This window comes from Culex quinquefasciatus, chromosome 2, assembly GCF_015732765.1.
Source record: "Culex quinquefasciatus strain JHB chromosome 2, VPISU_Cqui_1.0_pri_paternal, whole genome shotgun sequence".
NCBI classification, from domain to species: domain Eukaryota; kingdom Metazoa; phylum Arthropoda; class Insecta; order Diptera; family Culicidae; genus Culex; species Culex quinquefasciatus.
This window is the reverse complement of record NC_051862.1, coordinates 33,314,703-33,340,734: the sequence shown is the minus strand read 5'-3', so window position 1 is coordinate 33,340,734 and position 26,032 is coordinate 33,314,703. Positions and strand designations below refer to the sequence as shown.

Below are 26,032 nucleotides of genomic sequence, written 5' to 3'. Positions count from 1 at the left end.
CATGTTTTTTATTGAACTTTAAAAAAAAAACTCCCGAAATGTCAAATTTTAGGTCATTGAGCTCAAATATTACCCCAAACTGCTATAAAGTAATCCTGCAATGCTTAATGTTGGCTTAAAATCTGATTTGATCTCAGAACCAAGTTAATGAAAATAATTCTATTGGTTAATTTCTCCGAAGAAGAAAAAGTATTTTGACTCTAATTCGTATCCTTAAATAACGACTTATTTAGCAGAAAGGCTTTTTGACGTGATTTGAATTATTCAAGGATTTGTTTTAAATTTGTTTTTCTGCAATCAAGCAAACAAAACCAAACAAACGTCACATGTCAACCAATTTATATAATGAATCAAATCAATCAATCATCACACCACTATTTGCATTAGCCGTGCAAAGGCTTGCATTTTCGCCAATGAGCGCAATTTGCATAACACCAGCCACTTCCGTTTTTCCACTTGGTACCTCAAACCTCTCATAGCTGGTCTTCTGGTTCCCGGCAACGAACATGAATCATTTATTCTGATCTGTTTCTAAAATGAAGCCAAAATTGAAAATTGACCAGACCAATTGTTTCCAGCAACGCTGGTGGGTTGTCAAAGGAGGAGCAGGAGAAAGGGGGTAGAAGTTTGTATTTTTTTCAACCCATTCCAACTCCCACGATCCCTCCCCTTGCAATGGGTGTTGATCTGTGGAGCCATTTGGCAGGGTAATTTCAAATGTATACAGAACAGACACCATGCGCAAAATGAGCGCGCTGCCGCCGAATATCTCGGAACACATCAGTATAAATTAACACAAACATTAGTGACTGGTGTCGATGGCGGCTGGAGAGAGATAGAGAGGAAAAAAGTATGTGAAAATTGAAATGCAATTGCAAATTGCAAATGCAAATAGCAGTTGCACTCAACTATGCACGAGACATTCGCAAATGATCGAATTTCTGTGAATGATTTTGATATCAGTCTGCAAACAAAACAGTTTTTTTTTTCTTTCTGTACAAAGGATTTGGGATTGATTAAAACTGGTTTGATTTTATTAGCACTTAAATTAAAACATTTATTTGAACTTAAACTATGCTATTCATGGCAAATGTAACAATTCTTACACAAGTCGGTGCTTATTCTAGCGTCAACTATTCTACTTCATGCACTAATCCTACTAAAACATTCAGTAAATCCTACTATCAGTCGATTGGAATTTGTGACAATCTGTCTTTCGTGGTTTGTTTCTTTTTGGTACACAATTTTGACTATCTCAGATTTCATCTCCTCTCCCCCTCCCTCCTCAAAACTTTCCCTTGCCACTGCTGACCACCTCAAAGTCAGCCTGCTCGAACCGGCGGTAGCTTCCATCCCCCTGCAGATAGTAAATCGCATCCTTCACCTTCTCCAAGTTGTACCCGTCCAGCTGCAAGTCTCGCTTCTTCAGCTTGAACGTGGTCGTCATCGGAAGCTCGGACAGCACTCGGATAAACAGCGGCCTCGCGTAAGCCGGAAGACTGCCCCGGATGCCGGCGCCCAGCTGGACCAAATCAAGCTTGCCCGCGGTGTCCACGATGGCTGCCATGCCGGCTTTGCCCTCGGTTCCGGGAATCTGTGGGGAGAAAAATAAAATAAAACAAAATTTAATTACTTGACATACAAAAATCCATATCCATTTTGTTATAATTAATCATAAAACTCACATCAACTCCGTACACGGCACAATCCTTCAGTCCGACAATGTTGGTAATGACGCCCTCAACCTCGGAAGTAGCGACATTTTCACCGCGCCATCTGAAATCAACAAAACAGATAAGTTTTTTATGAGGTAAAAATGTAAAAACCTGCTCTCGACGGTCCCTGCAATATCGACACTGTACCATTGGAATGTTAGGTCTGGGAATGTGAGCAGATTTTGTGTTAAAATTTAGTTTTTTTTAGAATTCAAGGAAGCATGTTTCAAGCAATTCATGTTATTCAAGGAAGATCCACTCAAAACTTTCCACAAATACGACCGAGAAATTAATCAAAACATACATCTTGACAATTTTGAAGTTGGTGCTTGTAAACACTTCAGTTTCGTCAAGGTAGGATGGATTTGGGCTCCCTTAACACGCATTTATCGACAAATTTGAAAATGTATTTATTGGCCGGGAAATCATTAAGTTTCTATTCTGTCGATTGGAGCATGTTTAGGGAACCCGAATCAACTTCAAAAATGTCGAGTTGTGTAATTGGTTAGCATGAAAATATGATTTTTGATGATGATCTGAGGGAGTCCCGTGACATTCTGTACTAATTATATTACTAGATTCCACATATATTTGAAACAATTTGTAACAATAACCAACTCACCTGAAAGTATCACCGGTACGATCCTTGAAGTAGTAATATCCAAACAAATCCGTCACCAAAATATCGCCCGAATTAAAGAACATATCCCCCTTGGCGAACACATCCCGCAGAACCTTCTTCTCGGAGGCCTTCTTATCGGCATAACCCACGTACGAGTTCAGCGCCTTCTTCATCTCAATCTTCCCGATAAAGACCCCAGCCTCTCCAGGTTTACACCGAATGCAGAACCCATCGGAATTTCGGATAATTTCGCCAGTTTCCTCCTCACATCTGAAATTGAAAGAATTGAAAGAAAAGCTTACTGATTACTCAAAATTTCATGGAGACGCTTGGTATTTCAACGCAAATTTCACTGCTCTTGCAAATTTCCTGTAGGCAAATCGATATCGAACTCACCTCACCAGTGTCACCGGATAGAACGTCCGAGCAAACGCCGGAACGAACCCAACCGCCCCGACCGTGTTGTCCAGGTTCACTGCAATTGAAAGGTAAAACGACAAACGAAGCAAAAAAAATGGTATTAAGGTACAACTCATCAATCAACATCAGAAACATTGGCAGAAAGAGCAAAAAAAAAACAACAGAAGGAAAACTCACTCAAATTGGAATTTCCCTCGGTGGAGCCGTAAAATTCGCCAATCTGTTTGATGTTGAAGCGTGACGCAAATTGGGTCCAGATCTGGGGCCGCAACCCATTCCCAAACATCATCCGGACCTGGTGCTGAGTGTCGGTAGGCTTGGCCGGCGTCGTCAGCACGAAGCGACAAATTTCGCCGATGTACTGGGCGACGGTGCAGTTGTACTTGATGCAGTCGGCGAAGAAGTTGGACGCGGAGAACTTCTTGCGCAGGGCCGCTGTTAGGCCGCACAGGAGCACACTGCCGATGCCGACCATTCCGCCGGCCGAGTGGTACAGCGGGAGCGAGTTGTAGATGATGTCGTCGTCGCGCAGGGCCAGCATGTAGTACACGCCGGTGCCCATCATGATGAATCTGGTGGAGCGGATTGAAAAGTGAAGGCAAAATTTAATAATTTAAATGCAAAAAAATCAAATATGAATTCCTTATTACGATAGAATATTATTGTTATTATTTGATATCTTTTTTATAGGTTTCTTTAGGTTACACAACAACCAAGAAAGTTGTTGACCATTTCTCAAATATGTTTGGCATTTACAGACTCATTTTCATGGCATACCAATTATAAAACATCGTAAATTTCTCTGCAGTTTCACAATACTCTGAAATAAAAATGTTTTTTTTTTTTTAATATTTGTGTACAACAAAAAACGTTCAAAATTGCAATAATTTAAGACACTAAATATTCAAACACAAAATTTTCATAAGTTTTTTTTTAAAATTTTCAGAGTTTTCATCAGCTAAATTAAAAATTCAGCTAGCCTTGTTTTTCGGAACTTTTAGAAATTTAAATAAGTACCGTAAAACGGGGTGACTTTGATAGCCGGGGTGACTTTGATAGGTTTGCGATTTTTCCGCAAAATGAAGAGTACAATTAAAATACGTAAGGAATGGTTCAGAAACATACTGACCGTGGTAGAGAAGTGTTCAAAGTACCTCATGAAGAACTTTTCATAAATTTTTGAAAAGTTTATAAAGTTAGTTAACTATAGTTAAGAAAATGTTGATGAAAGTCATTATTTTAAACTTCTCAAAGTGTCATGATTTTCTCAATGAACATGATTTTTAATCGGAAAACGGAATGCATTTTCGGATTCTTTGGACAATTTTCCACTAGGAGAAGGTTAAATAAGTTTGTAAATAATAAATTATATGTGTTTTTGAAACACAATTAAAAAAAATCTCCAAATTTATAGGCAAATTCAGTTGAACAAATTTCATGTAAAATGTGAAAACTTGTGATACGTGCTTCGAATTCAGTTTAAAATGCAATATAAATCGATAATTTTATAAACAAAACTATTTTCAACAAATTTCAGGCAAAATTCCGACTTTTTAACAATTTTACCTAAAATTTATATGTATTTTGTTAAAAAGCTTATAAACTTAGTTAACTTAATATAAACATTGATTTTTTTTCTTACAAACTATATCAGCTACTTTAGTGATGGTACATTTAACGTACAAATAAAGTTTGAACATCTTAAATATGATTTTAACAAGAAAAACTATGACTATCAAAGTCACCCCGGAATTAAAACCAAGAATTTTTAACGTAACTATTTTTCTAAACACTATTGAGAAAACTTTTTTTCCAAAATAGTGCATGGACTTTGTGTGGCCTACCCCAGTACATGTTTTAAAAATAATAATCTTGAGAAAAACTCTACCTGTTGGAAAATATTCTAAAAACAAATTGAAATCCTATCAAAGTCACCCCGGTTTACGGTATCAAATAATATGCAATAAATATCTCTTAAACCCATCACATTCTTGAAATTATAACAAATTTTTATTTGTTACAGGTTAATTTTTATATTGATATGCCCAGAATTTTTTTTTCATGATGAATTTTAAAAAACGAAAAAATTAAATTATCTATCACCCAACCACAACAGCAGTTTTTTCATTGCAGTTTTCAGAGAGATTGAATGACTCAGCGGTGAGAGCGCATAGTCTACAAAAAGGGGAGGAGTGAGAGAATGACATCGCTGGAAATCACGAGACACAAGAAGAGATCTCACACGCTATACACCCTTACCAAAAATCATGATTTTTCGAGTTCCAAATCCCACTTTTCATACGATTTTTTGAGTTCAGGTACTACAACCATAAAAATGGCTAAATGGGTTGAACGAATTTTTATTCGTATGAAAAGTGGGATTTGGAACTCAAAAAATCATGATTTTTGGTAAGGGTGTAGTTACGGTCGCTTTACTCTCTGATGTTTTGGTGCAGAGATCATCAAATGATAGCTTCTTCTATCACTGACACACTGACGAGAAGCATTTTTTCCGGGTTACGTGGCTTACGCGAAATCGCAAAAAATCACTAGCCCGTCATGGCTTACTGGTAAAAAATGTCAACAAAAAATATAGTTTTTAGTGACTATAAGGCCGGTTTAAATTTTATTTAAGAGGCAGTATTTGTAAATATTGCTCGGTTTGTTCTAGAGGTCGTATCGAGGTGCTCCGATTTGGATGAAACTTTCAGCGTTTGTTTGTCTATACATGAGATGAACTACCTACCGGCCAAAAACTAACGTTGTAAAATGCTTGTTCTAGAAAAATCGAAAAACTATGAGAAAAACTGCGATTGGCCAAAAAGTTAATACCATAGGCTTATAGTCCATGTAATTACCTATCTTTTGACCTATGGGAGTATGGGTGTTGGAGGCTGTTGCAAAAAGATATTAAGGTTTTAAAAAAATCCATTTTTGACAGTAATTTGCAAAAGCTAAGAGAAAAAGTCGAACCAATCCTGGATGTCTATGGCACATTTTGAAGTGCTTCAAAAGACCTTTCGAATGCATCAAAGAGAGTTGGAATTGATGAAGTTTTACAGAAATGCGAGCAATTTTAAGATTTTTTAGGTTTTTTGGACCTCAAACTTCAAAGCCCATTTTACCCCACTTCCCTTTGTCGTAGAGGGCTCATATTTGGCATGAGTTCATCTCATGTATAGACAAACAAACGCTGAAAGTTTCATCCAAATCGGAGCACCTCGATACGACCTGTTACACATTGGTGAAAAACTCGCTCTTAAGTATTTGTATCTTTTTTTGCATCAGATAAAAATCTGCAAAATATTAATGAATCTATGAAAATATTTTTTTGTTAAAGTTTTACATCTTCTCCGATCTGTAGTTTTAAAATACACCATTTTAAAAGAAAAGTTTAACATGCGTTTACCTTATAAAAAAAAATTAAAAAAACATTATTAAATGTGAATAAATAGTTTACAATCAATTTAACATGTTTTTTCAACGAGAACTTCAATTATCTCTGATTTTTTTGAAAAAAAAAAATCAAATTAGCACTGGTCTAACTTGAATACAGTGCATGATATCGGAATGTGTGTAAGGCTGATGTAAATATTTTTCAAAGTTTTTGTCGCCCAGTACATCGGCGAGATTGTCACTTTGCGCAGGCGACCCCGACCAAAAATCCACAGTCAGCTTGAAAAAACAGGGGGCAAAATAATCTGAAAACTGCAAAATATCAATAACATTTGAACAAAATGTTTTCAATTATTTTAGCTTAAATTCATTTATTAATATGTTACTTAAAGAAATATTTTCTTTAACTTTTAGTTTTTTGCAAACTAATTATTGCAAACCAATTTTTCAAAAAATTGAATGAAAATGTTGAAAATCTGGGTAGTGTACTATTTTTTATGAAATTCTAATTTCTGCGTTACGTAATAAAATAACGCTCCTACAACCCTACAACTTTGACATAATTGAAGAATTCATTCGCTAGGCTCGCTGTTGTTCCAGCGGTGCTCTGAATAACAGTCCCCATACACAGGGTTGCCAGCAGGGATGCCACATGGTTTTTTTAAATGTCTGTATAAAATTATGTGTTTGTCTGTGCTTTGTTCTAAAATTCAATTTTATTAAATCATAGTCATGGTAATCCATCAGAAGTTGCGTTTTTAAGCATTTTAAGGCTAACGAAATAGGTCTCGGTTGATATTTTTACAAAATAATAATTGAATAAAGTTTTTTAAAAGTCTGTAAACCCAAAAAAATGTCTGGCTCAAGCTTAAATGTCTGTGAAACACAGACAAATCTTGTATCTTCGGTTGCCAGGTTGCCAGATAAATCTGACAGATTTTTCAAGCTTAAGCCAGAATAAAAATTCTCTATTCTCTGTGCCATTAATTGAGAGATTTTGCCAGATTTTTCGATTTATTCCCATTTTGAACAACGTTTTTATTAAAATGAACTAATTTTATTGAATATAAAAATAGAATGTGTTTTCTTAAAGAAAATATTAATTCAACACTTTTGAGGCCTTAAAAACAGTTAAACCATTTAAATGTTACAAACTCATAAATTAATTAATATCCTCCCTCCCCTTATCATTCAGAATTGTTAGATTTTTGTCTGACAGATTTATACAGTTTTTCGATACTTTGCAAGATTTTTCAAATTTGGTCCTGGTAACCCTGCCCATACAGTTTGAGCAGTTTTGTAAGGAAAAAATGCATTTATAATAAAAAAACGTTACTTAATCCACCTTTAGGTGGTTGGTGCCTTCCTCGCATTCATAAAGTAAATACACTACATAGCTTCAAAAAAGTGTAGAAATAACACTCATTTTATCACTAAAGTACTTATAAATATTGATAGGATTGTCAGATCTTTAATCTTTTGGACTCGTTGGAAAGGTCTTTTGATTACCTATCTAACGACGGGTCGCATGATAGATCCGGACAACTTTCTCATCAAAATATTTGAGATCCGGTCTCAAAAAAGTGAATAAATAACACTTAAGTGTTCATAACTTTTGATGAGGTAGTCAGATCTTCAATCTATTAGATGCGTTGGAAAGGTCTTTCAAATACCTTTCTAACAATATGTAGCATGACGGGGTTTCTTACAAAAACCATCCTTTTAACATTCTTGTGGGACCCCAAGACGGGTCGAATGAGACCAGAACGGTCTAAATCGGTTAAGCCAGTCCGGAGATAACCGTGTGCATATTTTTCGGTGCACGGACTTACAGACATATACACGCACAGACATTTGCTCAGAATTTAATTCTGAGTCGATAGGTATACGTGAAGGTAGAACTACGAGGTCGAGTAAAGAAGTTCATTTTTCGAGTGATTTTATAGCCTTTCCTCATTGAGGTGAGGAAGGCAAAAACAAACATATTCAGAAAAAAATAAACAAATATAAAAATTTAAATTACAAGCCATAGTCTCAAAATTGTAATCCAAAAAGTGTTTTAAAATGCATTTTACACAAGTTCAGTTGTTTTGTTATAATTAGTTTTCCAAAAATTTAGGATTTTACGAGAACAAACATTTGAGCAAAAAAAAACGTTTTGTGATCATTAGGGTGCCCAGAATATGGGCAAATGTTTCAAAACCTCGCTCCACAAGCCGAAAACTGATCCCTAGGGTATTCTAAGCCTCTGTGCAAAATTTGAGCGAAATCGGTCAACATTAACCCATTGATACTCGGGCATGAAGTTTGTATGGGAAAAATCGTCAAAATGTATGGAGAAACGGCACAGTTTCGTAATTCTCCCTGTAGGTGGCGTTGCGAGTGTCCAAAATTTGCCAAACGTGATATTCTTATGTGAAATTTAATGCCCAACAACTTTGTAGAAGAGTGCAAGACGATCCGAGTTAACCCCAAAAAGTTATTAGCATTTTAGTGAAGTGGTCTCCAACCGACATGGCCAAAGGGCCTAATCCGGTATTGCCACTAAGGAAAGCAAGCATAAAATTGTAATTTTGGGATATTTTTGTCAAACAAAGAAAACAAAATGAACAAAGTATGAATTAGACTAAATCGATCCAGCTGAATCCGAATTTAAAGGTTGATAGGCGGAATTTTCAAAGAGACGCAAGACATTCAAGATGGCGGCCAAGATGGCGGCTGTATAGAAAACCCTATACATAAAGGGTATTATGCGACCTGCGAACGACTACTCAAATTTAACTAATCTTGGGGCTCTGAACACGATTAAGACCACTACAGAGTTCCAAACAGACAATGTTATTCAAACCAAGATGGCGGCCAAGATGGCGGCTGTATACAAAATCCTAATGAAATACTAAAATACTAAAATACTAAAATACTAAAATACTAAAATACTAAAATACTAAAATACTAAAATACTAAAATACTAAAATACTAAAATACTAAAATACTAAAATACTAAAATACTAAAATACTAAAATACTAAAATACTAAAATACTAAAATACTAAAATACTAAAATACTAAAATACTAAAATACTAAAATACTAAAATACTAAAATACTAAAATACTAAAATACTAAAATACTAAAATACTAAAATACTAAAATACTAAAATACTAAAATACTAAAATACTAAAATACTAAAATGCTAAAATACTAAAATACTAAAATACTAAAATACTAAAATACTAAAATACTAAAATACTAAAATACTAAAATACTAAAATACTAAAATACTAAAATACTAAAATACTAAAATACTAAAATACTAAAATACTAAAATACTAAAATACTAAAATACTAAAATACTAAAATACTAAAATACTAAAATACTAAAATACTAAAATACTAAAATACTAAAATACTAAAATACTAAAATACTAAAATACTAAAATACTAAAATACTAAAATACTAAAATACTAAAATACTAAAATACTAAAATACTAAAATACTAAAATACTAAAATACTAAAATACTAAAATACTAAAATACTAAAATACTAAAATACTAAAATACTAAAATACTAAAATACTAAAATACTAAAATACTAAAATACTAAAATACTAAAATACTAAAATACTAAAATACTAAAATACTAAAATACTAAAATACTAAAATACTAAAATACTAAAATACTAAAATACTAAAATACTAAAATACTAAAATACTAAAATACTAAAATACTAAAATACTAAAATACTAAAATACTAAAATACTAAAATACTAAAATACTAAAATACTAAAATACTAAAATACTAAAATACTAAAATACTAAAATACTAAAATACTAAAATACTAAAATACTAAAATACTAAAATACTAAAATACTAAAATACTAAAATACTAAAATACTAAAATACTAAAATACTAAAATACTAAAATACTAAAATACTAAAATACTAAAATACTAAAATACTAAAATACTAAAATACTAAAATACTAAAATACTAAAATACTAAAATACTAAAATACTAAAATACTAAAATACTAAAATACTAAAATACTAAAATACTAAAATACTAAAATACTAAAATACTAAAATACTAAAATACTAAAATACTAAAATACTAAAATACTGAAATACGAAAATACTAAAATACTATAACACACTGAAATCCCGATGATTTGAAACCAACTGTTGAAAGGGGTCACTTTTTAGTTTGTCACGCTTTTCACACAGTGCTTACAATTACTACCATTTTGTTTGATAGTATGTGTGAGTCCCGTGAAAAAGTGACCGTTCGTCACTTTTAGTTCGACTTTGTCAAACCAACGGGGTAAAAACTAAAAAGATTCAAACGAAAAAGTAACCAACCACCGGGGATTGAGTGTACTAAAATATTTAAATACTTCAATACTGAAATACTAAAACATTAAAATATTAAAATACCAAATTAGAAAAAACAAAAACAATTCATTTCAAATAATTTCATCAATATTTGTGAAGCCAAATTAGAATTTTCTATCATTTTGAGCAACTTTTGTTCTACGAAAAACATCACTTCTCTTGTTTTATCTTTTTCTTGTTTCGTTTTAAGTATTTTAATTTAAATTATTTTTGTTAGGTTTATGTTTGTTTTAGGTAGTAGTTTCGTCTTTTCTACCACCTCCTATCATTACATTTTGCCTATTTATTTTTTCATGTTTTTACAGTAACTTTTTTATTTATTTTTGCATGTTTTCAACATTTTCTGCTTTGTAATGGCACCATAATCATTTAAATTGTAAATAAATGTTAAGAGGCAAAGTCTGGGGCACTAGAAAAATACTGCATTCTTCTTTTACTTAAAGTCTAGGAAATGTTAGTAAAAACACAACCAAAGCATTTTAAAATACATTTTTAAAAACATTGACGAAGTCACTCACAATAATCAAGTACTTCCAACCCACACAGTATTTAAAATTTAAGGGCTCTTCTTTCCAATGCTTTTAAAGATCAAAAATTTGTTGAACAATGGATTTTTGGCGATTTTTAAATCGAAGCCCGTCTAAAGGCGGGGTTGGGTTGTAGAGGGATAACCTTGTCTGTTTGGAAGTGTGTGGTCTTAATCGTGTTCAGAGCCCCAAGATTAGTTAAATTTGAGTAGTCGTTTGCAGGTCACATAATACCCTTTGTGTTTAGGGTTTTCTATACAGCCGCCATTTTGGTTTGAATAACCTTGTCTGTTTGGAAGTCTGTAGTGGTCTTAATCGTGTTCAGAGCCCCAAGATTAGTTAAATTTGAGTAGTCGTTTGCAGGTCACATAATACCCTTTGTGTTTAGGGTTTTCTATACAGCCGCCATCTTGGCCGCCATCTTGGTTTGAATAAAATTGTCTGTTTGGAAGTCTGTAGTGGTCTTAATCGTGTTCAGAGCCCCAAGATTAGTTAAATTTGAGTAGTCGTTTGCAGGTCACATAATACCCTTTGTGTTTAGGGTTTTCTATACAGCCGCCATTTTGGTTTGAATAACCTTGTCTGTTTGGAAGTCTGTAGTGGTCTTAATCGTGTTCAGAGCCCCAAGATTAGTTAAATTTGAGTAGTCGTTTGCAGGTCACATAATACCCTTTGTGTTTAGGGTTTTCTATACAGCCGCCATCTTGGCCGCCATCTTGGTTTGAATAACCTTGTCTGTTTGGAAGTCTGTAGTGGTCTTAATCGTGTTTAGAGCCCCAAGATTAGTTAAATTTGAGTAGTCGTTTGCAGGTCACATAATACCCTTTGTGTTTAGGGTTTTCTATACAGCCGCCATCTTGGTTTGAATAACCATGTCAGTTTGGAAGTCTGTAGTGGTCTTAATCGTGTTTAGAGCCCCAAGATTAGTTAAATTTGAGTAGTCGTTTGCAGGTCACATAATACCCTTTGTGTTTAGGGTTTTCTATACAGCCGCCATCTTGGCCGCCATCTTGGTTTGAATAACCTTGTCTGTTTGGAAGTCTGTAGTGGTCTTAATCGTGTTTAGAGCCCCAAGATTAGTTAAATTTGAGTAGTCGTTTGCAGGTCACATAATACCCTTTGTGTTTAGGGTTTTCTATACAGCCGCCATCTTGGCCGCCATCTTGGTTTGAATAACATTGTCTGTTTGGAAGTCTGTAGTGGTCTTAATCGTGTTCAGAGCCCCAAGATTAGTTAAATTTGAGTAGTCGTTTGCAGGTCACATAATACCCTTTGTGTTTAGGGTTTTCTATACAGCCGCCATCTTGGCCGCCATCTTGGTTTGAATAACATTGTCTGTTTGGAAGTCTGTAGTGGTCTTAATCGTGTTCAGAGCCCCAAGATTAGTTAAATTTGAGTAGTCGTTTGCAGGTCACATAATACCCTTTGTGTTTAGGGTTTTCTATACAGCCGCCATCTTGGCCGCCATCTTGGTTTGAATAACCTTGTCTGTTTGGAAGTCTGTAGTGGTCTTAATCGTGTTTAGAGCCCCAAGATTAGTTAAATTTGAGTAGTCGTTTGCAGGTCACATAATACCCTTTGTGTTTAGGGTTTTCTATACAGCCGCCATCTTGGCCGCCATCTTGGTTTGAATAACATTGTCTGTTTGGAAGTCTGTAGTGGTCTTAATCGTGTTCAGAGCCCCAAGATTAGTTAAATTTGAGTAGTCGTTTGCAGGTCACATAATACCCTTTGTGTTTAGGGTTTTCTATACAGCCGCCATCTTGGCCGCCATCTTGGTTTGAATAACCTTGTCTGTTTGGAAGTCTGTAGTGGTCTTAATCGTGTTTAGAGCCCCAAGATTAGTTAAATTTGAGTAGTCGTTTGCAGGTCACATAATACCCTTTGTGTTTAGGGTTTTCTATACAGCCGCCATCTTGGCCGCCATCTTGGTTTGAATAACATTGTCTGTTTGGAAGTCTGTAGTGGTCTTAATCGTGTTCAAAGCCCCAAGATTAGTTAAATTTGAGTAGTCGTTTGCAGGTCACATAATACCCTTTGTGTTTAGGGTTTTCTATACAGCCGCCATCTTGGTTTGAATAACCATGTCTGTTTAGAAGTCTGTAGTGGTCTTAATCGTGTTCAGAGCCCCAAGATTAGTTAAATTTGAGTAGTCGTTTGCAGGTCACATAATACCCTTTGTGTTTAGGGTTTTCTATACAGCCGCCATCTTGGCCGCCATCTTGGTTTGAATAACCTTGTCTGTTTGGAAGTCTGTAGTGGTCTTAATCGTGTTTAGAGCCCCAAGATTAGTTAAATTTGAGTAGTCGTTTGCAGGTCACATAATACCCTTTGTGTTTAGGGTTTTCTATACAGCCGCCATCTTGGCCGCCATCTTGGTTTGAATAACATTGTCTGTTTGGAAGTCTGTAGTGGTCTTAATCGTGTTCAAAGCCCCAAGATTAGTTAAATTTGAGTAGTCGTTCGCAGGTCGCATAATACCCTTTATGTATAGGGTTTTCTATACAGCCGCCATCTTGGCCGCCATCTTGAATGTCTTGCGTCTCTTTAAAAATTCCGCCTATCAACCTTTAAATTCGGATTCAGCTGGATCGATTTAGTCTAATTCATACTTTGTTCATTTTGTTTTCTTTGTTTGACAAAAATATCCCAAAATTACAATTTTATGCTTGCTTTCCTTAGTGGCAATACCGGATTAGGCCCTTTGGCCATGTCGGTTGGAGACCACTTCACTAAAATGCTAATAACTTTTTGGGGTTAACTCGGATCGTCTTGCACTCTTCTACAAAGTTGTTGGGCATTAAATTTCACATAAGAATTTCACGTTTGGCAAATTTTGGACACTCGCAACGCCACCTACAGGAGAATTACGAAACTGTGCCGTTTCTCCATACATTTTGACGATTTTTCCCATACAAACTTCATGCCCGAGTATCAATGGGTTAATGTTGACCGATTTCGCTCAAATTTTGCACAGAGGCTTAGAATACCCTAGGGATCAGTTTTCGGCTTGTGGAGCTGGGGGTCATTTTTTCTGGGCACCCTAGTGATCATAGACATCAAATATATTCAAAAAAATCAAAAGATTGTTTAATTAACCCAAACATGCTAAAAATAAATCTAAACGTAGGGGAATGCATTATTAAATGATTTCAGCATGATTACACTTAAATTTCGAATGACATTTTGAAGTTTTTTGAAAACATATTTTTGCCCCTTGATTTTTCGGGACGTTTTTTAAGGAGGGGTGGGGAGGTCACGAAAACATTAGATAAAATTTGTGCCAGCCTAATGAAAACTAAACGAAACGCTACGTTATCAAACGCTTATCTCGTACCTGGAGTTGGTGATCACGGCCGCCTTGGGCATCCCGGTCGTGCCGGACGTGTAGATGTAAACCAGCTTATCCCGGGGTGATATATCACGCCAGATAGTGCTCAGATCCTCATCGCACTGCACGCCATCCAGGGCCTGTCTTAGGTTCTCGGCCTCTGTGGAGGAGAAGGGAAAAAACATACATTCAGTCACTCTCACGAGAATTTTTGGATGAGTTGGTACGAGCATTTCTTCTGAGGTGTGAGAAAATGATTTATGATTTTATCAGCTAAGGTAGAGGTGGGTTTTTAAGGGGGTGGGCAGCAGTCCAACACGAGTTGCAATCTTCCCCGCCGTGGGAAAGTATTTAGTCTGACCACCTTCGGACAACTGGACATAGGGGGATAAGTAAGGACTAGTTCTTTACTTTTGCCTCGTGCAACAACACCAGACACGGAGTATTTTGAATGTCAAAATAATCAAAATGCGTTTTTTTTTCATTCAAATTGTGGTAATGTTATTTTTGAAAAGTTGAACAAGCGAAATTGGCAGTTTTGGCTATTTGATTGTGAAGTTGTGTCATGGCATGCTACAATTGACAGTTGAACTATCATTGAGTGCAACCAAAGTTGTTTGACGATTCATGCAACACTTTCTTTGATTGGATGTAGATTTTTTGTCTTTCCGTGCAGATCACCATCTCACCGGAACTGGCATTACTCTTCTTCGGCAAAACGGGACTCGGAAACGCGGGAACTTGAGTGGAGTGAGGGAAAAACAGTGAAAGGAACCGAACCGGAAAGGAAATACATCATCGGGATCTCGGGCGAAATGTGTGCAATTTATGGGAAACTGGCAGCCGTTTTGGACATTGCTGATAATGGAGAATTGGACAGACAGAAGCGCTCCACAGCTCCGATGAGGGGTGCTGGGGATAGGAAGTATGCATACAACAGTCCAGCGCGGTACAATTCAGGATGAATGGAGTTCTTGCCACCACCACCACCACCCCACAAAAAGTAAGAACATTCCCCTATTCCCACCCCAAAATGACGAAGGTGAAAACTGACCAAATATAAGAAGAACGATGGGAATAAAATATGCAGAGTTACTTTGGCACTGGCACACACACGTGTGTTTGTACACGTGGCACTGCCGCCTGCTGGCAACACGGTCCACGGGGATTAGGTGAAATAGTGTCCGATGGAAAATGGACGATGTGAGGGAAGAATTGTAATGGATTTTCGGGTCTTACCTGGCAGCTGGTCAAATTTGGTCTGCTCGGATGACTGGTCGGAACCGTACACGAAAATGGGCAACCCCTTAATGCCATCCTGGTCGATGATCTCGGCAATGGCTGAAAATGAATTATTGAGATTTTCTTAAATCAATGTGTTAACCAACTTTTCATTTCAAAATGTGCCCCACCATCTGTTTGCCCTTCCATCAGTTAGAAACCTCTTCAAAATTGGCAACCGTTCAAATCATGCTCCTAATCCAGTAGTGCCACGACGAATCAATACCGTACTCTGAAAAGCTCTTTTCTTGGCAGTTTCTCTTATCGTGTTGTACACACAGCAACACCGACAACAAAAGCACCTCTATCGGACAAGAAACCATCAGCTGCAGACGTGTTTCGACACGGGATGGACGGACCCTCGCAGTCGGTCCGATTAGGACAGGTTTTGGACACAAGACGAGACACTAGTTCGTTGGACGGAATGTACCGTTGATGGAACAAATTTGAAATTCTTTACGTTTAATTTTAGTTCTACATGCAATATTTTTATTTATGGATACGATTTGTTAAAAATATCGGCAATATTGTAAAGATCTAAAAAATTTTAAAAGTCAAGCAAAAAATCCATGAAAATATCGCTTAAAACTACGATAATTCATTTTTTAAAATCTTTATAAATTGATCAATTAAACCATATCATGTTAAATTCTCAATGCTTTCACTTAGAATATATTTTTTGAAAATGTAGTAAGTTTTACAGTAAAATATGTACTCAACATTGTTCACAAAGTACCAAATTTTGAAAGTACTCAAATTTTTATAATTTGCGATATGGGTATCAAACGAATTTTTTTATGCTTTTTCGCTTAATTAGAGTTTTTTTGCTAAAAACCAATTTTTCACAAAATACCGTAGTTTTCGGAAATACTATAATTTTCAAAATTTGCAATATGGATATCAAACGAAGCGAAGTTTGGTTTGCTTTTTCATCAAACGAAGCGATTTTTTTTATGCTTTTTCGCTTAATTAGAGTTTTTTTTTTTTTGCTAAAAACTAATTTTTCACAAAATACCGTAGTTTTCGGAAATACTAAAATTTTCAAAATTTGCAATATGGATATCAAACGAAGCAAAGTTTGGTTTGCTTTTTCACACTAAAAGAGTTGTTTTTTTGGAAAATGCTAAAATTTTCATAAAATACAGTCATCCCACATATTCGGAACACCCACAAATTCGGAACTCTTTTGAGATAATTTGTCAATAGCATGCCACATGCAGCTTTTCTGTCGACCCTACTATTTTTGGGACCTTTATTTGGACATTCTCTGGCTATTTCACTAGTAAAAGTAGTACTTTTTAGACAAAAACTTCATCTCAAGACAATTTTATCCAGAGCAGCAAAACACTACCTCCAAATTGCCTGTTTCATAATTGTGGGTTGTTATTGTGCCTCCCACAATTGTGGAACACCTGAATTTAACTGAAATTTCCACAAAAAAAAGTCATCAGACCATGTATAAAACATCACTAAGCTTGAGTTTCATTGATTTCAGTGTGTGAAGTCATTATTTTGTTAAAAATCTGTACTCCTGGAGAGAACCAAGGTTTGTTTACATCCGTAAGAAAAAAAACTGTTCCAAATTTGTGGTTTTCATAGGTCAATGTTTTTCATTAAAAAGTAGATATAAAACGTAAAAAACTGCAGCCGGTCTATACATCAATCAAAAGATCTTAAGAAAAGCTTCCACATGAAGGTAAAAGCAAAACATTATGTTCGACTCTATGATTGTTTGACCAACCGTTCCGAATATGTGGGATGACTGTACCTTATTTTTCGAAATACTAAAAAAAATTAGCTATGCAAACGATGCAAAATTTTGTATGATATGAAGCATACACAATATGAATGTTTGTATGAAGCACACAAAGTCGCATCGTTTGAAAATTATTATTTTGAAAATTTAAGTGCTTTCAAAAAAAAAGATATTTTGTGAAATTTTAAGCATTTTCCAAAACTCTCTTAGTTTGAAAAATCAAACCAAACTTCGCTTCGTTTGATATCCATATTGCAAATTTTGAAAATTTTAGTATTTCCGAAAACTACGGAATTTTGTGAAAAATTGGTTTTTAGCAAAAAAAAACTCTAATCAAGCAAAAAGCATACAAAATTTCGCTTCGTTTGATACCCGTATTGCAAATTATGATAATTTGAGTACTTTTGAAAAAATACCTTAATTTGTGAAAATTTTAGTATTTTCCATGATAATAATATAACGCAATTTTCATTTATTGAAAAAAATAGTCATTTTCAAAAGGAAATTGAAGCAGACGTTTTTATTTATTGAAAATTTGGCTTTTTTCACAAAGAAACGTTGACAGAAAACAATTTTCAAAAACATACATTCTTATTACAATGGAATGAAATTTAAATAATACATTGCAAACTAAAAACTAAAAAATTGCAATTGTTTACATAATTATTGAAAAAAAAAAATGAACATAAAACATAAACAAACAAAAACAAAACTATACAAAACATTTTTTTCATAATTGCATAGATGTCTAGTTTGAAAGATTGCAATTCACATATATAACTGCATTTTGTGTTATTTCTACATTTCATAACCAAAAAGTTTTTTTTTTTTTAATTTTCCATAAGCTTTAACAATTATAAATTCAACATTGTTTTATAAACTCTCTGAATCAAATTGATTAAAAAATCCTTTTTATAAGCTTCTGTTAATATTTTTCTTCAAGGCAGCTTGATATTTTTTTCAAATTACAGATACTTACAGATTTTGACGCTTTAAAATTCTTAAAAATTCTTGTCAACATTTGGTCACATTTTGGTAGATTTTTGTCATGGTCGATTACATTTTTGTGGTTGAACTTGCTTTAAAAATATCAATCCAATTTTCAATGTCCAAAATTGGAGATATTGATAAATAAGGAGAAAAGTTCTTTTAAAATTACGACTTTTATTTATAATGACAAATCTAAGCATTATTTATGTTGCATGTGATGGTTTTTTTAAATTGATGAATACGTTTATTTCAAAATAATGGTACCAAATAAGATTCATTTTTCGATACTAAATTGAAATAAACAGTTTTCAACATATTCAAATAAAAAAGTTACTGTAAGTAAAAACAATAAATATAAATTGGGTTCAAGTGAAATGTTTTGATTTATTATTAAAAAATATGTTTCAAAATATCCTATCAGTGGATTTATTTTTTAGGTTTTTTGAGCTTAAAAGCACATCTAAATAAATTATTTTTGAAAAGCTTCGAAAATTTCCAATACGTTTTTCTCTGGAACATCGAAAGTTGGACAATGAGTTCCTGAGACACAGCCTATGTTTAAAATATTTTTTAAAAGCTTTTCAGAAATATTTTTTTCGGATGTGCTTTTCGTTCAAAAAGTATTTTTAAATGCAAACAGAACTAAAAGAAATAAAAACGAGAAGAAACTATTTTTTTAAATATATCTCCTAAAAACCTTAAACCTGAAACAAATAATAAAAAAATCTAAAATTAAAAAAAAAACGTATTTCGTAAATTCAATTTTAAGTGATAACGAAATGAATTAAAAAAACTTTTTTTTCATGCACTCTATTTTTTCGAAAAGACCTAATCATAACTTACAACTTTGCCGAAGACACCAAATTGATCAGAAAATCTCTAATTATGATGTAGGAAATGCCTAGACAAAATTTTGTCCAAAACAAAAAAAATAAAATTTTAAAAGCGCGTAAAAATTTGCGAATTCGCAAAGAAAACTCAGCTCTTACTAGCGTATTTTTCTATTAATTTATAAAATTTTGGAAAAAGGTCGTTTGCTTAAAAGTTGTAATCTTTTGTGCAACAGAAATATTTTTAAAAAAATCAAAGGAATAAAGTTTGCAAACTCGTTCTTTTCAGAACAGTATTTCTGATATAACTGTTCACAAGCCATAACATTTTTTATTAAAAAAAAAAACAGAACAATATTAGCAATCCCTTTTGAATAGACAGATCATGAAATATTTTCATAGAACCATTATTTGATCAGCCCCACGTTTGTATGGATACTTTAATGAAGGCAAAATGGCTTCTTTGAGCACAGGAATAAATTATGTTCAGTAATTAAAACAATACAATTGTTGAATGAATATAAAACATATAAGCTGTATTCATCAAAACATATCTTGTGAAGCCTGATTAACTTAAACAACTTTTAAAAATTAAAACCAGAGTATTGCTAACTCAACCCCACCTCACGGTACCGAAGGACCTCTATCTCTCTTTCTCTGGGCCACTCTGCCAAACGTCTCAAAAGGATGAGAGCCGGCTGATTGACAGATTCCATTTGCAGAGCCCCCCCCCCCTCCGCTTCCTCCTCCCTATTCCGCGTGCAATTTCGAAATCTTGAACAAGAAGTGCTTACCGCCGGCCAGCTCCTCGCTGACGATGATGGCTTTCGAATTGGCCACCGCAATCGAGTGCCGGAGCGTCTCCCGGCGGAGGTTCGTGTTGATGAGGGCCGTCACGACGCCCAGTTTGGCGAGGCCCAGCCACACGCACGGGTACTCGCACCGGGTTTCCATCAGCAGCGCGACGGTGTCCCCGCGGGAGAAGCCCTTGGACCGGAAGTGGCACGCAACGCGATCGGACAGGCGACGAACCTCGTCAAAGGTGAACCGCTGGTCGTCCATCAGCAGGGCCACTTTGGACGGGTTGCGCGCGGCCACCTCCTCGAACCGCCGCACAACGGTCATCTTGCGCTTCTCGTACCGGTGCAGGACCAGGCTGAGACGGAGAAAGACCCAGGCGGCACTGCAAAGGGAAGGGGAAGAACCAGAAGAAGAACGATTTTTAATTAGTGGGAATGACACGGGCCACGACAGCTTGCGGTTATTATTAGACGGAGAGAGGCCGTGTTGATGGCTGACGAAAATTGGATCTTGGCATGTTGTTGCATAATGGCATGAAGGTGGGCTGCGTTATCACTGTAGAGCTTCTGATAGCGGAGAACGAACAAGATGCGTTGTGAAGGAGCGATTGTTTTGTAGGGAATGATGCTGTTTGATTGAGATAAGAACTCTACTTTTTATTTCTATCGAATATTGACTTAGTCCATTACTGCCAAAATAGTTTTTTCAACATGTTTTTTTTTTCTCGTTATCAGGTAGTGATTAAAGAAAAGGTTTTTTCCTCCAAAAACAGTTCTTTTCATATTTTATATTAACTAACTTTGTTTAATATTTAGTGTTTTGGCATATCTAATCTAATCTAATCTAATCGAACACAAGCGCAGCCAGTCCGAAGAAAGCATCCTGGAAGAACTTGGGGTTAGATTACGCCCCAAGTTCTTTCTTGTCAATATCAATTATTGCAGTACACTTGAGTAACCCCGAAAATGTATTGCATAAATTAAAGCGGCCAGGCCTACTGCGTTGCATTAACCACAGAGACAGATTCTGTGAACGGAGCACATTTCACAGAATCTACAGGGGTGGAAAGATGCGTGGACATACCGTACCAAACGCTCCTGTTTACAGTTTCATATGTGTTTTGTATAATGTGTTAAGTGTAAAATATAGTTTGGTTATATAATCAATTAAATATAATAATGCAATATAATGATCATTTAATAAAATCCCTTCACCTATATATAATAACCACGCACCCAAGCACACAAACAGCGACACTAAAGAAATGAAAATGAACATGCAAAAACAAGACAGCGCGTCCCCGTGGTCAGCGCACTAATGATCTAATATTTAGTGTTTTGGCATATACAAACTTAGTGGATTTTTATACTTATCATGGCACTTTTACAGATTTGGCCACAATTCAGGGTTATGAAATTATTCGTAAACGAACATTGGCAATGTTCTTTGTCATACATCATTTCCATTTGAAAAGCGAATAAACCGAAATCATTGGCAGAAATAATTGGACCAGTATGTTTTTCATTTGGCCGTTAGGGTAACCAACACCGTGCTAGGGTAGTCCCAAATATTTCCAATTTCGTAATTTTTTGCAAAAATCACTTTTTCGAAAAATCATAACTTCGCGCCATTTTACAGATTTTAGCTGTCATGGACGCAAATGAAAGGGTATTAATTGGCCTTTAAAGAAAACTAGTTTAAGTACAGCCTAACATTTGAAAAGGTCCCCCCCCCCCCAGAGTGTCCACGTGGTTTATGGAAGGTCCCTAACAGGATTTTAAGAAATGATTTCTGTTAATAAAAACTGCAGTCCATGGATTCATCGGCACGCCGCGCGCAGAAACGGGAAAATGACGAAAACGAGAAACTAGAACTTCACTAGTTAAGCCGTATCTTCTAAACTACGAGAACTAACGGTACAATTTTTAATTGATCCCCTTAAGTACTGTCAACAAAATTACGCAAATACTTTTCAAACATTATCTCGCCGAAAAATCAGGGAGTAGAAATATTTCCCAATAAATGCATCATGCCCTAAATCAGGGGTGCTCTAAGTTTTAGAGTGGAGGGCCAAATTTGAAGTTTATTTAAGTTTGCGGGCCAAATGTGCAAAAAATGTTTATTTTAAAAAAATAAATGGCGTTATTTCAAATAATTAAACTGTAAAATACATGTAACAGCTGCAGTTTTTTTTAAATTGCAGTTTTTTTTTTTTTTTTTTTGACATTTTCGCCATTTCAATCCTGTAGAACAGAATATTAATTTTTTCCAACAGTTTTGCTTACTTGGTCAAATTAAAAACATATATATATATAGCCAAAAAATTGCAATTTTCATATCTCAACCAACAGATTAGGCTGTACAATATTTTTGTAAAAAAATACTCCGCGTGGTCTAGGTTGATGGATGTTTCATAATTTTGTGACTGAAGACAATCGTTGTTGAACACTTAATTCACTTATATTTTCACTTTTTTTCTGTAGAAATAATTAAAAGACAGGCGATTTATACTTGGATAAATGGAAAATTTTAAAATAGGGGAGAGTGGGGAGACTTGATCCCAAGCCTGTATCTCGTCAGCATGTGGGTAAAACAATTAGCTTTGTTTTAGAAAGTTGCGCGAAATTGACTAAAACTCATTGTAGAAAACAAAGAAAAAAATTAAAAAATGTTACACACATTTTTCTGAAAAGTGGTGCAAAAAACTTCCAAGAGATCTTTTTTCTTTGTTTTGATAAGTATAGAAAACACTCAAAAATTATTCAAAAAAATATGTTTTATACATGAATTGTTTGATAAACATAACAACTCCAAAACCCTTACGAATTTGACGTTAAATTTATCATCAAACTTTTTTTACAATCAATTGTTTAAAAAAGTGCGTTTAGGGAGACTTAATCCCTGCATTTTTACATTCACTGGAATCAGCCTCAAAATCAAATAATTGGGCTGGGTTTTTTGACATAGGTTCCTTTAGTATAGTTGTACATAACTTACTGCAGTTTGAATCATTTTAAAAAGTTTTGTAAGCAAAAATTACCAGCTTTTGTAAACATGCTCAATTTTGGTTCAAAAAAGAAAATTTTAAGTTCTTAAATATTTTGCATGCTAAACTTGTTATATTTTGAAAGCAAATGCACAGGTTTATTGTGAAATTGCTTTAACTTATAGAAAATTAAAAGTTTGGATGAATAAGCAACATTTTGCTTAAGATTTCTTCAAAATGTTGAAAGGGGGATCAAATTACCCCCAACATTTTGAAAATGTTGGTTTAAAATATTTTTTCAAAACGCTTGGCATGATTCGAAGAGTTTATCTGATGAAATACCCTTATCAGCCAAACATAGTTGAATGTTTAAGCTTTCAATTCACGCAAAGAGTTCATAGTTTTGTGAGAAATTGACAGAGTTATGTGCGCTACAAAAAAGGGGATCAAGTCTCCCCCCTATAAATCGTTGCAAAGAAATTATTCCACGATTATTCCACCAATTTCAATATTACTTTTATAAACTTTCGACAAACGGAATCAGATGTTAGGTACTCAATTCGTAACTCAAATGTCATGAGATAGGTGGTGCAAAAAAAAAAATTGGAGTCAGCTCATAAAAAATGTTTTTGCTGTCTTTACAGTTTCATAACTCATTCGATGAAGTTTTTGACGAAATTAACTGTTTTCAATCACATTCACACTTTTTTAATCTGTTTCAAAACGATAGATTTTTCAACAAAATATCTGTTTCGTATATTCAGGATCAAAGAATGGATAAATCATTAGTTGACCTAAATGCACTCAACTTGAAAACAGTGAAAATTATTTAAAAAAATGCCTGTTCCAATGCCAGTGCCAATTGCAAGCCATTGTATTGACATTTCAATGAAAAAAACGTTACTTAATCCACCCTTAGGTGATTGGCGCCTTCCTCACATTTAAAGGGTGCTAACCAAAATGCAAAAAATGCGTAAATAACACTTAAGAGCGAGTCCACGAACAGGGCATACCCCTTTGTATGGGACGTCGTTTGGACCTCACCAATCTGCCTGAAATTTTCAGGGGTTGTTTGTAAATATAAAACTAGCATCCGGCCAAAATATGAGCACTCTAGGTCAACGGGAAGTGGGGCAAATCGGGACACAAAGTTTGAAGGTTCAAAAACGTAAAAAATCTTAAAAAGGCTATAACTTGGACAAAATTCTATTTAATTTCAAAATTCAAAATGCATCTGAAAGGGCTTTAAAAATGCAACAAAATGCAGGATAGAACATCCAAATTGGTTAATTCTAAAGGGAGTTATTGGCATTTTAGTGAAAACATAGCATAATTTTCAAACTCAAATAAAAAAGTGTTCCATCCAGATATCAACTCGGATCGACCTGCAGCTTGTAGGGGAACACATCTGGAACTACCATCTGAGACTGAGACCGGGTTGGGTAAGGCAGTTTAACATATTGAATAGACACTTTTACTTTTAGTGAAGTTTTTGGTTGTAATTTTTTGCTCGGGGGACCCCTTAGATCCCATTTTATGGTGATAATTTTATCATATTCGTGTTCCTGAGACAATTTCACAATAGAAACATACTTAAAAATGTATATTATCATCCATTTTAACCCTTTAAAAAATGAAAGATAAATAAAATTAAGAAGCTGCTTTTTTTGGTGTCATCTAGTATCCTTGGAAACGAACTTGATTTTCAATAAATGTGAATCAAAGTTTTTTTTAAACTTTCATTTTTTAAAGGGTTAAAATGGATGAAAAAAAACATTTTTATGCATGTTTCTAATGTGAAATTGTCTCAGGAACACGATTATGATAAAATTATCACTAGAAAATGGGATCTAAGGGGTCCTCCGAGCAAAAATTTACTACCAAAAAATTCACTAAAAGTAAAAGTGTCTATTTGATATGTAAAACTGCCTTACCCAACCCGGTCTCAGTCTCAGATGGTAGTTCCAGATGTCCCCTACAAGCTGCAGGTCGATCCGAGTTGATATCTGGATGGAACACTTTTTTATTTGAGTTTGAAAATTATGCTATTTTTTCACCAAAATGCCAATAACTCCCTTTAGAATTAACCAATTTGGATGTTCTATCCTGCATTTTGTTGCATTTTTAAAGCCCTTTCAGATGCATTTTGAATTTTGAAATTAAATAGAATTTTGTCCAAGTTATAGCCTTTTTAAGATTTTTTACGTTTTTGAACCTTCAAACTCTGTGTCCCGATTTGCCCCACTTCCCGTTGACCTAGAGTGCTCATATTTTGGCCGGATGCTAGTTTTATATGTACAAACAACCCCTGAAAATTTCAGGCAGATTGGTGAGGTCGATGCGAGATGGGTATGCTTTGCTCGTGGACTCGCTCTTAAGTGCTTATAACTTTTGATAGGGTAGTCAGATCTTCAATGTTTTGGACGCGTTAGAAAGGTCTTTTAAATACCTTTCTAAAAATGTATAGCATGACGGGTTTTCTTACAAAAACCACCCTTTTTACAATCTTCCTCACTTTTGCTAAAATTGTTATTTTAGCATAACTTTTGAAGTACTTAACTAAACTGCATAATTTTTAATAGCGACTTATGGGACTTCAAGACGGATCGAATGACGCCAAAACGGACAAAACCGGTTCAGCCAATGTCGAGATAATCGAGTGACAATTTTTTGATCAACATCCCACCACACACACAGACATTTGCTCAGAATTTGATTCTGAGTCGATAGGTATACATGAAGGTGGGTCTAGGAGGTCTAATTGGGAAGTTCATTTTTCGAGTGATTTTATAGCCTTTCATCAGTATCGTGAGGAAGGCAAAAAGTGATTTGAAAAGCATTTTAAACCTGCCCAGTTGTTTCGCAATCAGTAGATTTCAAAATATCTTAGTATTGAAGTTTTTTTTAATTCGCCGAAAAAACTTTTTACTGTTCTATTCAACGGAACTTTACAAAAAAAACTATTTGATCGATGTAAAATATGG

General features: G+C 34.7%; 1 protein-coding gene across 1 annotated transcript in view; it reads right to left on the bottom strand.

Moving 5' to 3' along the window:
- Window positions 1-1,031: 1,031 nt before the first annotated feature.
- Window positions 1,032-26,032, bottom strand: part of LOC6051249 (long-chain fatty acid transport protein 4) — a 38,073-nt gene continuing 13,072 nt past the window's right edge. Inside the window, exons 3-10 of the mRNA XM_038253375.1 lie at window positions 20,056-20,444; window positions 15,644-15,745; window positions 14,411-14,564; window positions 2,935-3,329; window positions 2,734-2,812; window positions 2,338-2,607; window positions 1,686-1,776; window positions 1,032-1,594 (exon numbers count right to left, since the gene is read on the bottom strand). Of these exons, the coding sequence (XP_038109303.1) occupies window positions 1,286-1,594; window positions 1,686-1,776; window positions 2,338-2,607; window positions 2,734-2,812; window positions 2,935-3,329; window positions 14,411-14,564; window positions 15,644-15,745; window positions 20,056-20,444 (1,789 nt within the window). The 3' untranslated portion in view covers window positions 1,032-1,285. The remainder of the gene's footprint in view (window positions 1,595-1,685; window positions 1,777-2,337; window positions 2,608-2,733; window positions 2,813-2,934; window positions 3,330-14,410; window positions 14,565-15,643; window positions 15,746-20,055; window positions 20,445-26,032) is intronic.